The sequence below is a fragment of the Aulonocara stuartgranti genome, assembly GCF_965226115.1.
Source record: "Aulonocara stuartgranti genome assembly, chromosome: 11".
NCBI classification, from domain to species: Eukaryota; Metazoa; Chordata; class Actinopteri; order Cichliformes; family Cichlidae; genus Aulonocara; species Aulonocara stuartgranti.
The window spans coordinates 9,570,792-9,594,818 of NC_138947.1; the positions used below are offsets into that span (position 1 = coordinate 9,570,792).

The 24,027-nt window shown below is 42.0% G+C and overlaps 2 protein-coding genes across 3 annotated transcripts in view; both read left to right on the forward strand.

The window, feature by feature from the left end:
- Positions 1 to 5,694: 5,694 nt before the first annotated feature.
- fcgbp (Fc gamma binding protein) lies at positions 5,695 to 18,310 on the forward strand (the record flags this gene model as incomplete). The annotated part of the gene is made up of 21 exons (XM_082552931.1): positions 5,695 to 6,721; positions 6,835 to 7,181; positions 7,347 to 7,914; positions 8,014 to 8,612; positions 8,703 to 9,270; positions 9,508 to 9,773; positions 9,881 to 10,222; positions 10,330 to 10,903; positions 11,007 to 11,206; positions 11,452 to 11,593; positions 11,731 to 12,059; positions 12,159 to 12,738; positions 12,827 to 13,425; positions 13,807 to 14,374; positions 14,485 to 15,083; positions 15,215 to 15,782; positions 15,883 to 16,082; positions 16,181 to 16,561; positions 16,688 to 16,974; positions 17,843 to 17,892; positions 17,990 to 18,310. The coding sequence occupies 20 exons, from the start codon at positions 5,695 to 5,697 to the stop codon at positions 17,850 to 17,852; spliced, it is 8,754 nt and encodes a 2,917-aa protein (XP_082409057.1). The 3' UTR covers positions 17,853 to 17,892; positions 17,990 to 18,310.
- Positions 18,311 to 18,883: 573 nt separating this feature from the next.
- Positions 18,884 to 24,027, forward strand: part of LOC309717665 (FXYD domain-containing ion transport regulator 6-like) — a gene marked incomplete at its 3' end in the record, with an annotated part of 12,976 nt that continues 7,832 nt past the window's right edge. The window contains exons 1-4 of one of the 2 annotated variants that reach the window (XM_082552383.1): positions 18,884 to 19,204; positions 22,021 to 22,077; positions 23,686 to 23,709; positions 23,918 to 23,941. In XM_082552383.1, the coding sequence (XP_082408509.1) occupies positions 22,026 to 22,077; positions 23,686 to 23,709; positions 23,918 to 23,941 (100 nt within the window). In that variant the 5' untranslated portion in view covers positions 18,884 to 19,204; positions 22,021 to 22,025. The remainder of the gene's footprint in view (positions 19,205 to 22,020; positions 22,078 to 23,685; positions 23,710 to 23,917; positions 23,942 to 24,027) is intronic. The other variant, XM_082552381.1, reaches the window with a different exon arrangement.

Below are 24,027 nucleotides of genomic sequence, written 5' to 3' on the forward strand. Positions count from 1 at the left end.
AGATCAGACACCAACTAGGGAGGATCAGAAAGACAAACGCAACAACATTGTCATCCCCTATGTAGCCGGTTTATCAGAAAAACTCAGGAGATTCTTCTCCAAGCACGACATCCCAGTGTACTTCACACCCAGCCACACACTCACACACTCAGACAAATACTGGTTCATCCCAAAGACAGAATTCCTAAACACAAACTTAACAACGTAGTATATGCTGTTCAGTGTAATGAGGATTGCTTAGACCTGTACATTGAAGAAAGACTAAAGACCCACTTTGTAAACGCATGGCACAACATAGAAGAGTCGCCTTGGCGGAACAAGACTCGGCGGTCTATCTGCATCTAAAGGACAAAGGTCACTCTTTCGTGGATGGCAATGTTCATATTTTGGACAGAGAGGACAGATGGTTTGAAAGAGAAGTGAAAGAAGCCATCTGTGTCTACTGTGAACGACCATCTTTGAACCGAGGCGGTGGCTTAAGACACCAACTGTCTGCCATCTATAATCCAGTTTTGAGAACCCTTCCCAGATGCCTTAACACCCACTCACATCCTGGGCCATCTGACCTCAGGAAATTGCATGATAGGCTGGGGCCAGGTTTCACAATGAGTTCACCTGAAACCCTGGCTGAATGTGACCTTCATACGTTTTCACACCTTGGCTCGTGTGATTGGGTAGAGGATCAATAGGGGTCTATGTCCTTCTTAGGGGACACTCCTACAGGGCTTAAATCTGGGACTCTCCACCATTTGAACTTAGAACCGAAGAAGCTTCTCGGATGAGAGGTGAAACGTCTTCAAGCAACTTAAAGAAATACAGACGCTTTTCTTTCCAAGCTACATAACCGCAGATGACCTGGACCATTGAGAACCTTCATAGACACCCTAAATGTCATTCTTCCAGCCTGAAATTTGATGACTTTTCAATCAAAAACATTTTTAAAAATTATATTTTATACTCTTGCACAGGTACTACTAAATTTTGCCCGCTGATGCTGTTGTTGGTCAAATTTGTCTCTAGTTTGATGGATTTTAGATCCATCAATGTGTTAAATAGAGGTAAAATCAGGGGTTCAGGAAATTGTAAAACTGAACCAGACATATCATGTCTGTGTATATTTTTTGTGGACAAGTGGACAACATGTTAATTAGCTCTGTAGTTTTATATTCAGTATAGACCACTTATGAGGTCAAAACTGGCCAAATTTCAAACACATAAAAAGGTATAAAAAACATGTAAGCTTTAAAAAAAACCAAGCAAACAAACAAAAAACAACTTTTGCAACCCATTGCTCAAATAGTTTGGTGTCAAGAAGGATTAATCAGAGGTCCCAAGACTGTAGTGTCTCCAGAAATCCTAAGTACCTCAATCCTCAGTTCTGTCAGGTCTGGTTCCTTCATGACTTTCCCGGTGCAGACGGCTCCCTGTTATAGTGTTTCCTCACTTGGCTCATGCGAGCCCAGCCCAATTTTTACTCTTTAAGTGTGCGCGTGTGTGTATGTGTGTGTGGGTGGGGGGATATATGTGTATTGACAGTGTGGGGAGTGAGTTGGAGGGTGGGGTGGGCTGCTTTTAACTATGTAAAGCACTTTGTGCTACATTTTCTCTGTATGAAAAGTGCTTTATAAATAAAGATTGATTGATTGATTGATTCATGACTTTCCAACCTGGTATGTTTTGTTTTCCACGACAATCATATCATATTACCTACTTAATATAATAGCATAATAACATTTTTATAGCAGCAAAACTGGATGCCATATGCACTGAATGTCTTTGTAGTCTGCCATAATCTAATATTGACACAATATTGGAATTACTGTTACCAGTTGAACCCCGAGACATTTATCAAAAAAGAGGACCTGTCAGTAGTGTTAAAACAGGTCTATTGAAAAAGAAGAAAAAACAGTGAGGGCGCACCTATACCCAGTCCAACAATATGTCTATAATAACGAAACAAGGCTTTCTCTGACCCTGCCCAAGACCTCCTGATCACCAATTAAATATTTGAGTATTAGATTTTTTTTTAACAAACTCTACTGTACACTTTTGAGCTCTGAGTTATATTTACTTTTGCTCTATCACATATAATTGTTGCACCCTTCACTGCCCACTGTTATTCTTTGAGTGACACACAAAACCAACAGAAACCTCCCATTTCGCCCAGCTATATCCATATTACAGTAATGTTAGTTTAATAATTGTTGACTCAGTTCCATGGGATCATCCACCCAATCTGCAAGCTTTACAAAGAACACATCATTCATGAGAAACTTCCTTAAAGTATACGGTGTCGTGGACAGAAGCAGTTTGGACATGGTCAGAACGTCTCATTTGAGAAATGAAGAAAAAGTGTTCTTAGCTGCTTATCTTAATAAAAAATACAGTGCCGCAATAAAAAAGTATTTGCCCATGATCTGTTTTTTGTTTGGTTTGTCACATTTTATAAAAACAAATTTTGATGTTAGTTGAAAATGCAGTTTTTAAATGTTGACTTTATTTAATAATGTAAAAAAAAAAAAAAAGCTATCCAAACCTATATGCCCCTGTGCGAAAAAGTAATTGTAAAATTTTCACTAGCCACACCTATTACTGCCAGATATGTGAAATCAATAAATCATTTAAATAGAGCCTGTTTGACAAAGTGAAGTAGGTTAAAAGAGCTCAAAAAGGGACACATTATCCTATGAACTGAAAAAACAAAACAAAGTCACTGACATGTATCAAGGGTTGCAAGGCCATTTACAAGGCTTTGAGACTCCAGTGATCTTGATGATCCACAAGACTTTTAGAACAATATTCTGTGGATTGATGAGACAAACACTGAACTTTTCAGAAGGTTTAAGTCCTGTTATATCTGATGTAAAACTAACACAGCAATTCATAAAAAATGTGTTAGTAATATGGATGTTCTGGGGCTACTTTGCTTCTTCAGGATCTGGGTGCTTTGTCGTAATTGATGGAACTATGAACTCTGTAGTCTATGAGAAAATCCTGAAGTAGTGTCCAGTCTTTATTTAGTGCCTTGAAGCACCCTTGGGCTATGCAGCAGGACATTGATCTGAAACAAAAGCCAGTCCACTTCTGAAAAACATAAAATGTAGGTTTTGGAGTGGCCCAGTCAAAGTCCGGACTGAAATCCTATCACAATGCTTTGTCAGTTAATGCTTGAAAATGCTCCCATATGGCTGGATTTCAACAGTTTAGCAGATAGCAGTGGGACAAGGTTCCTCCACAGCAATGTGAAAGAATCATTGCCAGTTACTGCACTTTATGTTCTGGCCATTGTGATGATGATTATGATCATTGTTATAGACATAAACTGAGTAAAAAATAAGAAAGCAACTGTAACATCAGAAATCAACATTAAAATAAAATAAAAAATAGTATATAAACACTGTCTGTACTTTTGTATTGTTCAAAGTTGTTCTATTATCAAGAGATCTGAGTAACTTTGAAGGTAAGCAGTGATTTTGGCCTTATCAGGTTCGTGCCTTTCCTAATCTAAAACAGATTATATTGTTTGGTTACACCAGAATATACAACTGGATATCAGCTGATAATAAAATTAGCCTATATCTCTCAGTGTTTAGATATTGAGTGTCACTAGATTTTATTTTGATGAAAACTTGTAAAATGGGGTCAAGCTTTATGTTTTATTATTTATGTAAGAGAAAATGAGAACAAGAGTTACTTAAAAAAAACATACTTTTTTTTCTTTCTTTCTTTCTTTTTTAATAAAAGTTTATCAGAGACCATTAAAAACATCTAAGAATTCTTGACAGATACCAAAGTGTGCTCACACAGTAAAATATAAATGATTCATTCCATACATGGGCCTATAGTTTGTATTAGACGTCACACCCATATTAACAAACAGCAAGTCAACCAAGTTCTGCCTAAATTTGTTTTAGAGGAAGGGTATTGTTTTGATAGAGTTGTGGACATTTCGTGTTTTTTTTATTGGTTGTTGCTTTTGCCCATTAGGCTATAAAAAGATCGAGGTGAAAGACCTATCATCCCAAGCATTGCTCGAAGCAGGTAAGCATTGGGCTCTTTAAGATTCAGGCTGGTTAAATAATATAACTCAGAAAACTTTCAGCAATTAAAACAAGAATTTCTTTCCTTCAGCCATGGGAGCCCTGTTGATACTTTGCGCTTTGGCAGCTTTACTCAGCTGTAAGTATATTTGGTCATTCTTCATTTTGCTTGGATACATTTGTTCTTTTCTTCAACTCAATTCGAGATGTGTGTCCACGTAGATTTCAATTATATTTTTAATTCTAAAATATAGTTGTTGTTGTTGTTGTCCATGAATTTTCAAATGCTTATAAAACAGCTGAAAAAATGTTGTTGTTTTTTTACTATGATGCCAAATTACAGTTACTAATTATAGTTTAGTTGTTTTCCTGAACAGAAAAATTATTTTTAGTGGTTGAATGCTTGATTAATTTTCTACTTCTCAAAGAAGTCCATTGTGCCAGCTCAAATATTACTATAAAAGCAGGAAATCAGTTCAGTTCTTGCAAAGAATCAATTCACTCAATTGTTCATAGAAAACTATATATATATTCTTATATATTCTTTTTGTGTGTTAATTCCAGTCACCTTAAATTAATTACCTCGTAAAATGGATGAAAACTAAGAATCTCAGGATACAAACCACACAAACCTTGCAGAATGAAACTGCTCAATTTGTTTTTTGGGTTTTTTGGGGTTTTTTTTTTTTTTTTGCTCAATTTGAAGCAATTTATCCAAGATTCCAGTCTCATGATTTGAAAGCATTGTTGTGTCACCACACTAGGTGTTTGTGTGAATGAGGCAGAATGTTAAACAGGTAAAGAATTTGAGAGTGCGGCACATAAAGGATAGCCATCTAAATTGAAATTTGCTTTTGTTGGGAATAGCATTTACCTTTAGCTGCTATTGAGTTGGCACTATTAAAACTGAATGGATGAAACAGGAGTGTAATCTAAATCCCTCAGGCCCTGACTGAGCCCAGAATGTGGTCTTTTCACAGCAAAAGCGCAGATATTGATAATATTTCCATTATGCAATTATATTGTCTGCGCAAGTGACTTATTGAGTGCTCCAGAGAAGCAGTCAAGTGACTATTCCTTCGTCTAAATCTCTGACAATTGTTATCAAGGAAAGAAGCTATCCATTCATTATAGAGTAGCATTCATCCCAGCCTTTGTAACTTTGAAATGGAGGCATTTTTCAGCCGCTCTCTCTTTGGTGTCATATTGTTTCTTTGTAATGTGTATGCTATCCAAGAACTCTCAAGCCGTGTTTTTGTATTGCCAGCCTGAGAATCCTTTGACTGCTTTGGCAAAAACTGTCTCATTAATTTCCTGACGCTTTTATGACATATTTTCATCATGCACAAGATGATGCCTGCCTTTTTCGTTTCTGAGAATGTGAAAAGCTCTTACTCTGTGTTTTTTTGCTGTTTTCCTGCTCTCTCACCTTCTCCCAGGTCCATCTAGCGCTGGATGGGCAGGGAGGGAGTTTGCCCTTTCCTTCCTACAGAATTATCTTCAGCACTATGACACTCCCCAATATCAACTCCACATCACTGCTATTCAGGCAAATACTAAAGTGACAGTGCAAGTACCTCCCTTAAGCTTCAAGCAAGAAAAAACTTTAAATGCTGGAGAGGTGGTTACCATCAGTCTCCCCGATGGCGTTGAAATGTATGGTAGCACGAAGTCTTCCAATACAGTGCGTATTGAAGCCTCCGCAGATGTGACTGTAACCTCCTTCAACTACAAGCTGTACACAGCAGATACATCTGTGATCTATCCAGTCAGTGAATGGGGTACAGAATATTTCATCTTTACACCTCCTGGAACCCCCTATGCAACATTTAAAGAGTTCTCTGTGACAAATGGAAAAGAGGCCCAAGAAGTTGAGATCTTCCCACAAGGGGCAATCAAGTTTGAGAACCGTGTCTACGATCAAAACAGCAAAATGGTATTAAACCTCAAGCCATATGAGAGTGTCCAGCTTCAGAGTTCATATGAACTTTCAGGCACCAGAGTTTCCTCCAAACACCCTGTTGCCGTTTTCAGTGGTCACACTTGTACCTGGAGATTCGCAAAATGCAACCATGTTTATGAGCATCTACTGCCAGTAAGCAGCTGGGGAACAAGCTTCGTCATGCCTCCCCTGAGTTTCCAGAAGAATTTTGATAGTGTCTACCTTCAGGCCTCCCAGAACACAAGTGTCACTGTCCAAAATGGCCAACGTAAAGATGATTTGAGTTTGAGCACAGGGCAGACAATAGAGATCCAGTACCACAATCCTGACGCGCTGTCCATTCAGGCTGATCATGGCATCCAGGTCCTATTGCTCTTCAATGGTGTGGAACATAGCTGGTTACTGTACTACGACCCTTTCTTGACGAATGTAATATCCACAGACCGTTTCTGCTTTTCCTACTCATTTGAGGCTCTAGCTGGGTTTGAAAACAAAGCTTTAGTTGTAGCACAAACCAGTGCAGCAGCAACACTCCGTTGGGATAATACAGAGCTGCCTCGTGATGTGCAGTGGAAAAAGATTGAAGGATCAGAGTTCTCTTGGGCAGAAATATCCTACAACCAAAGCCCTACCAACAACAAACACACCCTGTCCAGCTCAGGTTCGCCTTTTGCTCTCTACAGTATAGGATTCAGTCAGATGAACGGTTATGGGTCCCTAGGACAGTGCGTGCAGCCAGGTAAGCAGCACACAGTATTGATGTTTAGCATTCCCCCCACTCCTTCACCAGTAATATTTCACATTTATTAAGCAGACTGATGTGAGTAATTATTGTTTTGTTTTTTTTAACAGGAAGTGCATCTCTGTCCTGCAGCAGCATCACCTGCAGGGTCAATGAGATGTGTGAGATGAAGGATGGCCGTCCCTCCTGTGTTCCAGTAAAAAAAAATCCTGGAACATGCTGGGCAGTGGGAGATCCTCACTACCGTACTTTTGATGGACGACACTTTAACTTCATGGGTACCTGCACATATGTCATTTCTAAAAACTGTGACAAGGGTGATAGTCTCCCTGCATTTGAGATCCTCGCCCAGAATGAGCACAGAGGAAATCTCAAGGTATCATATGTTGCCATGGTCACAGTGAAGGTGTTTGATGTTACCATCACAGTAGTTCGGTCCGAGACTGGGCGTGTGAGGGTAAGCCTTCCAATTTATTACTGCTAAAAAGCTGTTTAATTTTTCAAACATCCTGACTTGTCTTTAATTATTTATTATTATTATTTATTATTATTTATTATTTCAAAATAATATTTATCAAAATGCAGTGTAGTAAATAATTCTTTTCATCTTTCATTTGGGCAGATTGACAATATTCTGTGGAGTTTGCCAGTAACCTTGAATAATGACAAACTGAGAATGCATAAGAGCGGAAGCTCTGTGCTCATTGAGACCGATTTTGGTCTGACAGTCCGTTATGATTGGGAACAACGGCTTGTGGTCACTTTGTGCAGCAGTTATGCTAGTAAGACTTGTGGACTGTGCGGTAACTTCAATGGAAATCCCAGTGACGACTTCACCACACCCTCTGGCGCACAGGCAGGTGGAGCTCTGGCCTTTGGTAGGAGCTGGAAGGTGCCAGGGCTTGGGGAAGCTCAGTGCAGAGATGGCTGTACAGATGGGTTGGATAACTGTGAAAGCAGCCTGATGAAAACATGGGAGAGTGACTTGTTTTGTGGCATCATTGCACTTGACCTATTTAGCAAATGTCATAAAATCATTGACCCACTACCATACATAGAGGACTGTAAATATGATTTATGCATGGGAGGTGGTCTGCGACATTTCCTCTGCAGTGCAGTGGAGGCTTATGCTGAAGCTTGTCAGATTGCTGGGGTCCAGGTTCAAGAGTGGAGGAAGAAGGCACAATGTCGTGAGTAATTTAACTAAGTTAACAATTTAATTAAGCGACATTTATTTTTCATTAACTGTTAGAATTACTAATTACATTATTCTTTTTTTCTCACTAAAGCTGCCAAATGTCCAGCAAACAGCCAATATGAGCTCTGTGGCAGCGCCTGTCCTGACACATGTTCGGACCCAAATGCTTCCTCCAAATGCAAACGCCCTTGTGTGGAGACCTGTACCTGTAAAGCAGGCTTTGTTTTAAGCGGAGATAAGTGTGTTCCTGCTGCTCAGTGTGGCTGTACCTATGAGGGTCGATATATTCCTCCCGGAGAGGCATTCTGGGCTGACCAAGGCTGCAAGCAATGGTGTAAATGTGTAGCTGGAAGCAGACAGGTTCAGTGCGAGGAAAGGGGCTGCAGGACCGGGGAGGAGTGCAAAGTGGTTGATGGCATAAGAAAGTGCCAAGCATTGTCTTTCAGCACCTGCCAGGCCACTGGTGATCCCCATTATATGACCTTTGACAAGAAGAAATTTAACTTCCAGGGCACATGTGTCTACCAGCTTGTTGCACTCTGTTCCAAGGACCCAGAGTTAGTGCCATTTGAAATCCTAGTGCAGAATGATCACCGGGGCAGCAAGGTGGTCGCCTACACCGGGTTAGTAGAGATCAAGGTGTACTCCTTCAGCATTATCATTACTAAGACACACAAAGGCCAGCTTATGGTAAGAAGTACCTAGTGTTTAATATGACAATGTTAATTCTGTGAATTGTGGTCCTATTTTCACCAAACTGAATGTTTCATTTGGCTTCAGGTGAATAACGAGCTGGTCAATCTGCCTATCACCCTGGAGGAGGGAAAGATATCGGTCTACAAGAGTGGCTGGTATGCAGTCGTCACAACTGATTTTGGCCTGAAAGTTTCCTTTAACTGGGACAGTGCCGTGTTTGTAACACTGCCAAGCAACTACATGGGTGCCGTTTGTGGCCTCTGTGGCAACTACAACGGCAAACCTGAGGATGACCTGATCCCGAAAAATGGTAAAACACCCGTTTCGCCAGTAGATTTCGGTACCAGCTGGCGAGTGGCTGAGATCCCGGGTTGTGTCGAAGGCTGTAAAGGGGTCTGTCCTGACTGCGACATTAATCAGAAAGTTCAGTATGAAAAAGATGATTTCTGTGGTGTGGTAAAAGATGCAAAAGGGCCATTCCGCGACTGCCACGCCAAGGTTGATCCAGCTAGCTTTTTTGAAGACTGTGTTTATGATGTATGCTTATATAAGGGCAGGAAGGACGTGCTGTGTAAGGCTATTACAGCATACACATCTGCCTGTCAGGCTGCAGGGGCCAATGTGTACAACTGGAGAACGGTTCACTTCTGTGGTGAGAAATGCTTTCATTTTATAGATAATTTCCATTGAAAAATAATTAATTAATAAGTATATTTTTCATGAATTGGAAAAAAGGAAAAGGTAGAATAAACAGTGTTTGTCTTGTTTTTTATGTTACACACTTCAGTGAATTTTTCTTCTTTTCCCTCAGGTTTTATGTACCTTTTCTAATGGCTGCCTGCTTCTGTGCTCTAAATTGAATTGGCTCTTTTATGTCCCTTGTATACAGCGATGCAATGTCCCACCAACACCCACTATGAAATTTGTGCAATCGCCTGTCCTGCGACTTGCCAAAGTCTGACTCCTCCTAAAGGCTGTCAAGCTCAGTGTGCGGAGGGCTGTTCCTGTGATGATGGTTACATCCTTAGCGGAGATGCATGTGTTCCCTTATCGGAGTGCGGCTGCGTTCACAATAACCGCTACTACCGAACTGGAGAAGTGTTTTATCCCAATGGGCAATGTGAGGAGGAGTGCAATTGCAAAAAAGGAGGAGAGGTAAAGGAAACTAGAGGAGGGAAAAGTAAAGATTAATCATTTAGATGAAGCTTTTTACTGACCTGGTTGGATTTTTTTTTTTGTTTGTTTGTTTGTTTGTTTCCTAGGTTGAGTGCAAGAAGTTCACATGTGGCCCTAATGAGAAGTGTAAAATAGAAGATGGTGTCCAAAAATGCCACCCTGTTGGCAAGGGTGTATGCCAAGCTGCTGGTGACCCCCATTACCTCACTTTTGATGGTAAAAAATTTGATTTCCAGGGGACCTGCACTTATACACTGTCCAAGAGTTGTGGACTGGAAGGTACCCACTTGGTGGACTTTTCCGTTCAGGTAGAAAATGAGCAGTGGGACAGGGTTAAGAACAGAAAGGTGGTGTCTGTAACCAAGCTGGTTGCCGTGGAGGTCTACGGCTTCACTCTCATCATGAGGAACAATATGTTTGGAGTCCTGGTGAGTAGTTGGCCTGCTTTAAAGAAATTTGTAATTACTTCTTTTATGTAGATACAAATGTTGATGTGGAGTTATTTCTTGCACTAACACAGATGTCTTGCTTTTAGGTAAATGGCGTGTTGAGCTACCTTCCTATGAATCTAAATGATGGAGCCATTCTAGTTTATCAAGAAGGCAATCGTTATGTTATTGCAACCAATTTTGGGCTCCTTGTCACTTATGATCTGGTCTATCAAGTGACAGTCACAGTACCTGGTAATTATCGTGGTAAGGTCTGTGGCCTGTGCGGCAACTACAACGGGGACAGAAACGATGACTTCGAGATGCCCAATCGTAGGCTTACCAATAACGTGAATGAGTTTGGAAAGTCATGGAAGGTCACCATTCCCAATGTTGTGTGTGAAAATGGCTGCGAAGGGAATTCTTGTCCTGAATGTGACCCAGCTCTCAAGGCAGTGTTTTCAAAGTCCGCCTACTGTGGTATAATGACCAATCCCAACGGGCCTTTTGCAGTTTGCCATAGCATCTTGGACCCTCAGCCATATTTTGCTGACTGTGTGTTTGATTTGTGTGCTTCCAATGGTGATGGAAAGGTGCTTTGTGACAGCGTAGCAGCCTACGCCTTTAACTGTCACGCTGTAGGAGCCGATGTCAAAAACTGGAGAACGCCTTCCTTCTGTCGTAAGTCATGAAGTTCACAAATTCATCTTTATTATACCCTTTTAATACTATTTTGGCTTCATCTCTAAAATAATTTCTCTTTTCTTGTGATACTTTATTTCAGCCATGAAATGCCCGATCAACAGTCACTACGAAGTGTGTGCTGAAGCCTGCTCCGCCTCCTGTGCTGGCCTCACAGAGATTGTTCAGTGCCCCTCCAACTGCACAGAAGGCTGTGACTGTGATGCTGGCTTCTTATTCAATGGACAGACTTGTGTTAAAGAGATTGAGTGTGGATGCTATGAGAATGGAAAAACTTATAAGGTATGACTGAGGAATTACAATAATATAGTTTTTCTGTGTGTCAAAGTGGCTTTAACAAATACTGATATAGAAATAATGCTTTTTCTCTAGAGTGGTGGACATTTCGATGTTTGATTTATGGTTTTTGATTTGCTCTTAAAATTTTAGTGTTTAAATTGCTGATTAGGCATGAAATAATGTTTTCTCACTAGTTTCTAATGAGTATTTTTTTTCCATGTCTAATGAACCTTGTTCTGTGTCACCAGCCTGGTGATGTTGTGTATGAGGAAGACTGTAACAGAAAGTGCACATGTAATCCAGGAAAAGGCCTCATCTGTGAAAAGCACTCCTGTCCTCAAGACACCAAATGCATGGTCAAGAACGGAATCAGGGCATGTTACAACACAGGCAAGACACAAACACTGTATTTTGTATTTACCCATTTGATAAATCTTTACTGGTAAATGAAAAAAATACAGTAACTTGAATAATTAGGGTTCAATTAAAGAGCTATTTGAAAATTATTCTTTATTTATCCATTGCAGATCCCTGCAAAGATCTCAAGTGTCGGGCACAGGAGACATGCCGAGTTGAGAAGGGCGAGGCTACGTGCATCCCCAAATACACAGGCACCTGCTGGGCCTGGGGCGACCCTCACTACCACACATTTGATGGGTACAACTATGACTTCCAGGGGACCTGCAAGTACGTCATCTCTAAGACGTGCGGCGAACTGGATGGTCTAGTTCCATTTTTGATCACTGAGAGGAATGACAACAGAGGCAACACAGCAGTTTCCTACGTCAGAAATGTAGATGTGTTTGTGTACGATTACCAGATCACCATCCAGAAGAACCAAGTTGGTCAAGTCATGGTGAGTTTCAGTTTCTTGCCTGCTTACTTTTGACATTTGCTTGTGTACAGTACATATATATATGTGTGTATCCATTGTTCTGGTGCATTTTGTTTAAAGGTGGACGGGGAGCTGCTGAATCTTCCTGTACTTTTGGGTGATGGTAAAGTCTCAGTGTTACAAAGAGGGAACACTGCACAGGTGGAGACAGATTTTGGTCTGGTTGTCTCCTATGACTGGAACTGGTACCTTGTCATTAAGCTTCCCAGCAGCTACTTTGGCTTGGTCTGTGGTTTGTGCGGCAACTTCAACGCTAATGTTCTTGATGAAATGCTAAATCCAGCAGGCAAACCAGTTTCCTCAGTCATTGAGTGGGGCAAGAGCTGGCTAGCACCTGAACAGGACAAGGAACATCCTTGCTGGGACACATGTGAGAAAAACTGCCCTACCTGTGACAACGACGATGTTAAGCTCTATAAAACCGAGGCGTTCTGTGGGGCTCTTGCGGACAAGACCAGCGGCCTGTTCCAGAAGTGTCATGAAAAGGTGGACCCCCAGGCCTTCATGAACAACTGTGTGTATGACATGTGTTACAACAAGGGGGACAAAAAGATGCTGTGCCAGGCTCTGGCCTCCTACAGTGATAAGTGTCGTGACGAAGGAATAATAATCAAGAACTGGAGAACAAAATTTGGCTGTCGTAAGTATTTGAAAAACTCTTCGTCTAATGATTCAAATCAAATATGTAGTTCTTATTTTCTGATTGTCTCTATTTAATTCATAACCAGCGATGAACTGTCCGCGCAACAGCCACTACGAAGACTGCGCCAGCCCGTGTCAGCCATCCTGCCCATTAACTGGAGAAAAGCAGGTCTGCAGCGGGACCTGTGTGGAGACCTGTGTGTGTGACAAGGGTTACGTCCTCAGCGCCGGCGTCTGTGTACCTGCAAAAACATGTGGTTGCTCATATCAGGGTCGCTACTACAAACCAGGACAGCAGTTCTGGGATGATGAAGCTTGCCATCGCCTGTGCGAGTGTGATATGACCCTGGGCATTGTGGCATGCCGTGAGGCTTCCTGCTCTGCCAAAGAGCAGTGTACTGTAGTGGATGGAGAGCGCGCCTGCCGACCCATTAGTTACGCCACTTGCTCGGCCTCAGGTGACCCGCACTACCGCACTTTTGATGGCCGCAGGTATAATTTCCAAGGCACGTGTGTATATCAGCTGGCAGGGCTTTGCTCTCAGCAGCCTGGGCTGGTGCCGTTCAAGGTGACTGTGCAGAATGACCACCGGGGAAGCAAGGCCGTGTCCTACACAAGCACCGTCAAATTTTCCATATATGGCATCACTCTCACCATAAGCAGAGAATACCCTTACAAAGTCTTGGTAAGTGATGATGTGGATAATGTGAAGCATATAGGCGATGTAATAAAATATTGAATGCCTAATGCATTTTGTGCAGCTATTAGAGGAGAAAAGGAAATAGGGCACAGCATGTAGTCGCTTTATTGAAAATAAAAAACAGAAGAGATACTCTGAGCCTCAAATCGTTGGATGATAATGCCTTTTGTCATTGTACTAATTCTGACATCCCTCATGCTCTTCTGCATATGTCTTTAATTGCATATTAAAATTTTGATCCTGGCAGACTTAATTAAATCAAGATTTAACTGCACATTAGAGTGGATTAGCAAGGGCCACAAAATTATTAAATTTATAAGCTCCTAAAAATATTCCCTTCTCCTTCCCTCGTTTTCTGCTTTTCAGCTCGACGGGCAGCTTGTTTTGTTGCCACTGAATTACAATAACGAGCTGATGGTGTCCCTCAGCGGCTGGAAAGCTGTAGTGGAGACAGCTGCTGGTATCACGGTGACCTTTGACTGGCAGAGCACAGTGACCGTTACTCTGCCCAGCACCTACCAGGGTGCAGTCTGCGGCCTGTGTGGTAACTACAATGACAAAGCTCAGGATGACCTGACAATGCCCAACGGCAACACCACGTCTAATGAAAGACAGCTGGGGGACAGCTGGCAGGTGGCCATTGTACCAGGCTGCTCATCAGTCTGCCAAGGGCCGTGGTGCCAAGCCTGTTCAGACTCCCAGAAGAAAGTGTATGAAGCCAACAAGTACTGTGGCATTATTGCAGACAAGGCAGGGCCCTTTAAAGATTGCCATAGCCGTGTGGACCCAGCTCCTTACATGGAGGACTGTGTTTTTGACGTTTGCCAATATCAAGGGCACCATGGATCAGTGTGCGATGCTGTGGAAGTGTATGCCTCTGCATGTCAGAGCATTGGAGTCACCATCTACTCCTGGAGAGCAGAAAGCTTCTGTCGTGAGTTTGAATTATTTATTTTTTTTGCCTGTTTTATTAAGTCTCTTGTTTCAAAATATCTTTTACCTTTTACCTTCTTTGCTTTCCCATCTTCTCATTCCATCCCACAGCTATGGCTTGTCCTGCTAACAGCCATTACAGCCTGTGTGCCACGGGTTGTCCAGCCACCTGCGCAAGCTTAACCCCCGTTACCAGCTGCCACAGGTATTGTTCAGAAGGCTGTGAGTGTGACGAAGGCTACCTCCTGAGCGGGGATACCTGCGTGCCTGTGAAGGACTGCGGGTGCTCTTATGATGGTCAGTACTACCAAAAAGGAGACGTCTTCTATTCTGAAGACAAGTGCGCAGAGGAATGCACTTGTGGGGACAATGGAGCTGTGTCTTGTCAAAAGGCCAAGTGCCGTCCAGGAGAAATCTGTAAGCTTGTAAATGGAGTGAAAGGCTGCTATCCAGAGGGGGAAGGCAAATGTGTGGCTTCCGGTGATCCTCATTACATTTCCTTTGATGGACGTAGGTTTGATTTCCAGGGTACCTGTGTCTATGTACTGGCCAAGGTTTGTGATGATGACAAAGGTCAGCTGACGCCGTTCACCGTCACTCAGGGGAATGAGAAGTTTGGAAATGGAAAGGTGGCTGTGACGAAGTCAGTGGCAGTGTCAGTCTATGGTTATGCCATTTACATCCAGCAGAAAATGCCTTGGAAAGTCTTTGTGAGTTTGTTATCTTGATCAAACATACTTATGTAAATATGTCTTGTATTTTTTCTCATTTTTTTCCCCAAAAATGATTTTTTGTCTCGATCTTCTTCTTTTTTTTCTTTTTTTTTGTCTCGATCTTTAAGGTGGATGATGAACTACTAAACCTTCCGCTATCCCTGGAGAATGGGCGTCTCAAAATAACCCAGGAAGGTCGCAACATAATTGTTCGAACAGCCTTTGGACTGACAGTCCTCTATGACACTGTGTATTATGTTGAGGTGATTGTTCCCTCTACATACCAGGGAAAGATGTGTGGTCTTTGTGGAAACTACAACAAGAACGGTGGTGATGATTTCATTCTTCCTGGTGGCAAACAAGCCAAAAACGTTGATGAATTTGGGATGGCATGGACGGTGGACCTACCTGGGTATATATGTGGAGGCTGTGGAGGACAGTGCCCAGAATGTGAGCAGGCCAAAGCTGTCCTGTATGGAAAATCCGACTCCTGCGGCATCATCAGTGCGCCTAATGGGCCTTTCAAAGCCTGCCACAGTGTCATTGACCCAGCAGTATATCTGTCGGATTGTGTGTTTGATGTTTGTGCTGTGGGGGGCAACAAAGACACTCTGTGTAACAGTGTGCAGGCTTACGCTTTGGCCTGCCAGAGTGCAGGAGTTCAAATCCAGCAGTGGAGGAGCAACTCTTTCTGCCGTAAGTAACACACAGCAGTCTCTAGCTGAAGATTAGCTCATGTATTCATCTGTGCTCTGTATTTCAGGCACAAATTTTTTGCCCTTGTTTTCTCTTCTAGCTGCATCATGCCCTCCACACAGTCACTATGAGCTGTGTGCCGACACCTGTAGCGGGACATGTGCCAGTTTTGTTACCCCGTTTGGTTGTTTTCCGGGCTGTTTTGAAGGATGCCAGTGTGATGATGGCTTCGTTTTCAATGGTGTCCAGTGTGTTGTCCTGGAAGACTGTGGGTGTATGTACAACGGCAGATATCTGATGGTAAAAACTGACTAGCCCTATATTCTGGTCACTGAATTAACACCTGAATAGAGCTATGACAAGTTCTGTATGATGAGTTTTTAACATCTTCTTCCCAGGTGGGCCAAGAATTGGTGGACAACGACTGCAAGTCAAAGTGTGTGTGCCAGGCCTCTGGTATGGTAAAGTGTGAAAAGCTGTCCTGTGCCAGTGGGGAAGTTTGCGATATCAGAGACGGAGTCAGGGGTTGCCACCTGAAGCAGGGCCAATGCGTCGTCAGCCGTGATGGCCAGCTAAGCTCCTTTGATGGTATGTCAGGCGCGATAGGAGCACAGGGCGCTTTCCAAGTGGCGTCTCTGTGTGACGAGAGCGCTGAGCTGTGGTTCCGTGTGGTCGTGGACGTTAGGGTCTGCAACAAGGGGGCAGCTCCCACTGTTGCCAGTGTGTATGTGTTCTTCAGCGATACCATCGTGGCAGTGAACAGCGAACACGTGACCTGGGTGAGAACATTTTTATGCAAAAATTGAATGTGATTGGTTTGAGCTCAGTTTTATACTATATTAGATAATAATAGACATTTTATACCATAATAATAACAGTTATGTTCCATTATCTGTGTCATTCAGGTAAATGGCAGGAAAGTGTCTCTTCCCAGCAAAGTGACAAGCACACTCTCTGTCCAAATCTCAGAGAGGGCTTTGATCATCGAAAGGGCGTCCGCTGTGCGGGTCACTTACTCTATTTCTCAGGAGGTCACCGTCATTATTCACAGTAGCCTGTCTGGTAAAATGTGCGGCGCCTGTGGTAACTACAATAACGACTCCAAAGATGACATGACGACAGCAGATGGAAAAATCACAACTGATGTGTCTGTAGTTGTCGGCTCCTGGAGCGCTGCGGACTTTTCCAGATGGTGAGTATTTTAAAGACACATTGCAGCATTTCCTGTGTATAAATATATGGGGGTTAAAGGGGAAGATATAGTACTACACTTAGTGCTATGACAGGATCAGCCTTCGCTTCACTACTTACTCTCATAGTGATCCAGAGCTCCAGATATTAACTTTTAATTATTTGGCTCCATGTTAGAGGGTTTATTTTTTTAATCTTAAATGCTATCTTCCCCCGTATTATGCAAACTGCAAACTTAATTTGACCACTGAAATAATCAAGTACAGATCAGCGAGAGATGGGAAGGTGCTATGACCATTCAACCGCTTATTCTCTTAACAGCAAGAACTAAACAAGGACTCCACAGAGCCCTTTTAAGGGAATGAGAGTGTGGTTTTTAATTGCATTTGGTCCAATTTAATTAAGAAATGCCAGAGAATCCCCTGTGGTAATTACTGATTAAAAAGCAGGTAAGGCTGACAGGCATGGCCATCAAAAGCTACCAAGCTTGCAATCCAATCACTGCTTGTCATCCAAGGACACTTAAGACTCATCTGGGTGCAATATTAATTTGAGCCCTCATGTTTAAGGCTAGTTTTGTGTCCTAGCCTTAAGTCACCTCTTTGGAGAGCAGAGTTTTGTCCGTCTCTTTCCTCCCTTGACTTGAGTTTTTCAGAGTTGTCGTTTATTTGGCTTTTTTTTTTCAACAAGTCCATAGAGAACACAAGAAAATAACTCTAATAAGAACAAGTGCTAATCCTCAGTTCTTTTAAAACACAAATTTCATGTACAAAGTCATCACACGTAATTTCCGCTGTGCCCGAGTGGACACGACTTTCCTTTGCTCCAGTCTCCTTATAAGTTCATTTTCCCTTTTGTTTTCATTGCAGTGGCCTGTAGAGATGCTGGTCCTGTTCCGACAAAAGCATCTGGTTAACAGGTAATAAAATATAAAGTTCAGATATTAACTGATGCTTGCTCATGAATAAAACAGCTGCACAGTGGCTCACGTCCATGTTTCTTCCCCTCTTAAACAGGATGAAGAATCTCGCTTGTTCACAGATTTACTCAACCTGCTTCAGCACCTCGTCTTGATTCATGGAATAGTTTAAGTTGCTTCCTGGTGATTTTGCCTTCTATTGTTTACCCAGGGTTTAGAAAAAAGAGGGAAAGAAAGGGGCGAAAGAGGCATGGAGCTCATTCTTGACCAATATCTCCATCTAGTGGGGGAGAAAATTATTCCATCTCCTTTCCCATTATGTCTTGCCTGTCTTGCCTGTCTTGCAATACTTTTTAATATGTGTCTGTTATTAAAAAACACATTGTTCTGACCGCTAAATAAAGATATTTTCTCTGCAGTATGTGGGTTGTTTGTGATTCTTCGCGTGTTTCCTCTAGAGAAGCTCTAGCAACCTGTATCAATTTAAACTGGAAAAACATGACATTTTGCACATGTAATAGAAGTAATGCTAACCTAATGCCATTATAAGAAACCTATATGTACTAAAGGTCCTTAGAGTAGGGAGGGGGGCCCTTCCTCCACCCCGGCCAGGCTTTGCTGTCAGGGGACAGAAAGCTGGCACTCTGACTTGGAAAAACACCTCGCGAACAAAGTTTTCATGTAGCTGAGAGAAAACTGCAACAGTGACAGTCTGCCCTGGCCATCTAGTGTTTATTTGCTTAATTGCACCGAGCCTCTCTTTGAAGCCTGGAAATTGCACCACAGAACAAAGAGTTCACTGTGTTCCGTGCAGTTTGTGGCTATTATTTGCCAGTGGGGAGAAATGAGCGTGATTAATAGTTCATTATGGAATACATGTTGACAAGAGGCGCTGGCAACAAAGAGCGTGGGAATAATAATGATGATGATGATGATGATGATGATGTCCTCTCACAGTAGCGCTGCAGTCCAGCTCTGCCTGCGTTGTTTACTTGTGAGCGGGGCAGTCCTGGGTAATTTTTGGGAGTAACTTCAGTGGCACCCCGCCTCCCCCTCCCCCTTTCATTCCTGAGGCAACACCAAGGAGAAACCGACTTGGTCCAGGCGGGAATGGTGAACGATCCACACAGAATGCAACCCAGACGGCTTCATTTTTAATCAAGTCATAATAGAAGGTTTTGCATGCATTTTATTTATTTATTTATTTGTGCGTGTTTAACGTAGGGAAACTTTTTTCCTCCCCTCCAAGTAAAGTTTAGCTCACTGAGCGAAAAGTCTCAACTCACATTAGTTTCAAGGAGGCGGATATACGGTAAGTTCACTTTGACTTGTGCTCTGCTGAAATGAATGCGTTTCCTTGAACACGACTTTCATATTAATGCAGGTACAAATATATTAAATAGATTCTGCACGCATATAAACAGGACCCTGTGTCAGCAGCGTTTGATTGGTAGATATGTTCTTAGAAAGATATCGTCTTTCTACTTGGTTTCTCCAACGTTGTTTCCACCACCACCCCCAACTAAACGCCTGCGTCCACCATGTGACCGTCTAATTAGATAAGCCATCGCTCATGCTTCTCTCACGCCTACGCGTTCTTTGCATATACCTGCAATGCTTCTGTGCACTATGAAAGCCTTTTTTCCCTGCTCATAAATTTGCTCTAACTTCTACGTGCCAAGTTCACTGGAGGCTCGTTTTTGCGCTGAGCCGTGAGTTTGTGGCCAACAACTTGTGAAATGTCACTTAATCTGTAACAATCTGAATGGCTTCAATTGTTGACAACTCGCACAGATGTCAGAATATCATAGTTTTTCAGACTATACCTCACAGAATAAACTACGAAAGGAAAAAACCTCAAGTGTTGTTCCTTGGAAGTATGGTGATGCAGTCTGTTTGGAGTCTAAATATACCCCGTAACGGGTTTATGTAAGTGAAATGTAAAACACAAGCTCCTATTCCTAATTGCAAACAGTCTGTGTTAATCCCACTTTATTATAACCCATTATAATTCATTTTACGTGTTGCTCTACGGGCTTCTTTCCTGTCTCCCCATTATATTCCTCTCCATCACTCAGAAGGCTAACAAACAAGATTATTGGATTGGCACTTGTTCGAATAACTCACCCTGTATTTGTTTGATTAAACCTGATTGGCAGGCCTTTGTTGTTAATCCTGCTCCCAGGGTTGAAGTGTTCATTTCTCTCCACTCCAGGCTCCAGGCTCGTGTTCACACCCCCACTCTAGTCATGCATGAATCCCCATCAGTGCTTTGGGCCAGGGAGGGAGCCATTGGCTCTGCTAACATAGGCTTTGATCTTTGCATTGCAAAAGATGTTATTTCATGGCTTAGATTTTCTATGACTGCAGAGCTAAGCTTTGCGTACCTGCATTACATTTTTTGTTGTCCTGTTTTGGTATTTTTTTCTTGGTAATTAGGGCTGTGAAGCAAACAAAATTTCGCCTCATATACTGTCTTGAATGGACCTTCAGCCCATTTCCAATCATGAAGGGTGGGATCTGGTGAGATCATAACCTAAAACATAACCTTACACATATGGGTGTAAGAGAATCCCAGTGTACTAGGTAATATATAGACCGTAATGCTTCCCCCAAGGTTTTGCTCCACTTGTAAAGTAGATGACCCAGCAAAACCAGTCCAAATCCACTGACCAAATATCAAGTGCAACTCAACACCAGGCTTGCCTGGTACCCCTCCACTGCTGAGCTCCATATTCTGAGGGGCTGCGCTTGAAATAGACCCTCTTCGCTTACCCAGATTTAAGGCACTATGTATTAAGACTCCCATACAGAAAACATTCATGAGCCTGTTATGTGGCATCTAGCTGAGAAAGAGCATTGTCTCCCTACCAGGCATGGTGTCAATGATTTTCCACGTGAAACTCAGTTCAGTTTAACCATAGACTATTGTGAAAACAGTTCTGAACTTCATCGAAAGTGGCTGATTCTCCGTTAGCAGAACAGTGTGAGCAGCTGATTTATTTTAGACTAGAGGATGTCAGATATTCATGAAGAAAGATGTCATTCAGATTAAATTAAGCTTCTTCATAACCACACAAAGTTGTAAGCAGGCTGCTTCTATAGTTCTACAAAAACACCATCTGTGAACTTGGAGCATGTTTTGGAAACACAAAAAGTTATCTTTCACTTGCCTTAATTGAACACAAAAACATTCGCTAAAAGTCCAGGCTGGTAAAAGCATCTGCTGTAATCAGTTCTCCCAAATCGTCTTGGAATCAGACGTTCTTGTTAAGGAGATGAGATCTGAAATGAGGGTTGTAGAATTTGTTCTTCTAATGTGTAGATGTGTAAATTATGCCTTGATCAAGACAACTCTTAGAATTTTAGAAAACTCATTAAAGAGGTGCCCCTAGCTGGAAAATGCTTCAAAAATCTTCCTAAAACGTTGCGAGATTCCTCTTGATTGTTGCCCGATCTCATAAGCAGCTACCGGTAACATCTGATTGAGGCTCTTCTTTTTCATCTTTCCACTACTCACTTTGGGGTCGCCACAGCGGATTACCTTGCCTCCATATTACCCTGTCCTTAGGATCCACTTTTATCAACCAACCCTATGCATGACCTTCACTACACCCATAAAGATTCTCTTTGGACCTCCTTTGTCTTTTTCTCCTGCCTGGCAGCTCCATCGTTAACATCCTTTGTCTAATAATATCACCAAATCAGTACTTGCCTGCACTCTCTTCTTCACCTCTCTTGTCCACTGTCTGTAGCTTAAAATGGTATTATTTGTTTGTCCCACTTGTCTGTCTTTCATTCACACAAATGTGTTATTTCTTCCTGTTTTCTCCAGTGCATACCTCTCCTTCTCCAGGCTAGCATCTGATTGAGGTTGTTGCTAATAAAGAAAGTTGTTTGAGTTACTTTTTTTCAGCCTGCACTGTGAGGAATCAGTTGGCGTCTTGAATAAAGACACGAAAAGTAAAACTGTGTGTTATTAATCCAGTTGAATTGCGTTTGTCAGTTGTCTTTTTTTGGGGGGGGGGGTTTACAACTGTGTACAATCGGGTTAAGACATTTATTGTTTCCTGTTATTGTGATTTCACATCCTGACACAGCCCAATCTTGTTTGACTTTTCCAAACAGGTACAATGGATCTTGTGACACTGGTGGCATTCAGTTCCTGGCTGGCTCCTGCGCTTGGTGGGTATTCTTTTCACGAGACCTTCAGCAGAATTACGTGCTTTCCCCCCTTTAAAACAAGCATGACCTTCTTCAGTTGCTTCCCCTTTCCCTAGCTTTTGCTTTAAGTCCTTCCATGCTAAATGAGCTGATGTGTCTGTATAATAGGATCAGCATTTGGAAGGGAGGTGTTTGGTAAGTTTGCGTGAGTGGTCACTGACGAAGCATGAACGTTCGATGTGCTTCTGTTTAATGTTGCATGCATAATTGTATGGCACTTTAACATGGTCAGATGTTTATAATGTCTAACATAATTTGCATACTTAAACAAAAATCAGCTTAAATCTTTCACCCCGGTGTTGTACACAGAGAAAAGGCCGTGTCAGACTAGTGTAAATGTTTCCTTATACAGCAGTTTGAATAAATCAGTTATTCAGACTGCTGCCAAGTTTTCCATTGTTAATGCAAGCTCTGGTCTCAGAGTTGTTTATCCGTGCACCCCGCATGCCATCGGCTGTGCTTGATCTTAAGCAGATCTTCTTTGACTTTTATGTCCGACTCTTGGGTTAGACCTTATTTTGGAAGACTTGTCGGCATCGGTATGATAGAATGTGTTTCTGCTTTGGTGAGGAAAAAGAATAATATTAGGATTTACTGCCCAAGAACAAGGTCAGCGTTAACTGTGTGACTTTCACCCTTCCTCTCCAGCAGCCAGGATGCAGTAGAACAGATAACATATTACTGAGTTCAGGGTTTCAACCGCATCAATCTTATTTGTAGCAGTTCATGTGATTCTTTCAGCAAGTGTCAGAAAAGTCTCTAAGCTTAAACTTTAGAACAGAAAGCTTTTACTCTTTAATAACTCTCCGCTTGCCTTATCATGTCAGTGCTTTCAGCATCGGCTATTATGGTCGAATATTGTTAATGATAACCGTTAAAAATAACGCATTAATTATGCAAAATGTTGCCTAACACAAGTATTTATGTAGCGTTCTCTTGTGCTCCTCCAAGGTTACACTGTTCTCACTCGGACCACTGACGCTCACATAAACAGTGCCTGCTTTCTCCTTTCTTATAATGAACAGTGTAGATCTGAAAGTCTGCAGCCAACTTTTTTTTCTCCACATGGAGGCAGAGATGGTGTTTGAACAGACCGATCTGAAGTTCCCCGCATTAGTGACAGAGCACGGATTAAAACAGGGCGATGAAATAAAAATACTGGGGTAGAAGAAGCACAGTTATTATTTTCCGGGATTTTTTTTTAAATATCTGGGCTAGCGAGCATTTTATCCTCTACATTTCTTGTGATGTTTGAGACTTAAATAGAAACTGGTCCTCCTGCCAATAACTGGAACCCCTCTAATCCTGATTTTATTGATTTGAAGTTGGGTCTTAACAGTGTTAACACGCTGTTCCCATGAGAACAATGTCCATGCGTGCGTGTTTTGTTCTGTTTTGTTTTAATTAAGGAGCCAGCTACAAAATGAAGACCTTCATTAATAGGCGCTGTTTCAGATGTTTGCTCAACCCAGTTTTGTCCAACAACAGCCTCTCATTTGCTGACATGCACTTATGTAACCTGCTGAATTTCTTAATAGAGGTCAATGTTCTTTGCTTTCTCTCTCACAGTTTCTGCAGCTGATGATGACAAAGGTGGGTATTGTGGGGTTTTTTTTTTTTTAGAAAGTCAAATTAGCTTAATCTAAGTACTCGCTGTAGAGCATTTACTATAAACTGGTACTAGGCTCATAGTGGTTAATAATGCTCTAGAACTGATGTCATATTGTGAGTACTCGCTGAAGCGTGTCAGTGCGTAAATCTGCTTCTCATTTGTTTCCTCTTTTTTGCTTTCTTCTTCCAGACTACGACAGGGATTTTCAATACGGTGAGGGCTGAGCAGATGAACTTGGGCTTTTAATGATCGACCCTCCACACAGGAAACATCTGGGAGGTTGAGATGAGTTTACATTT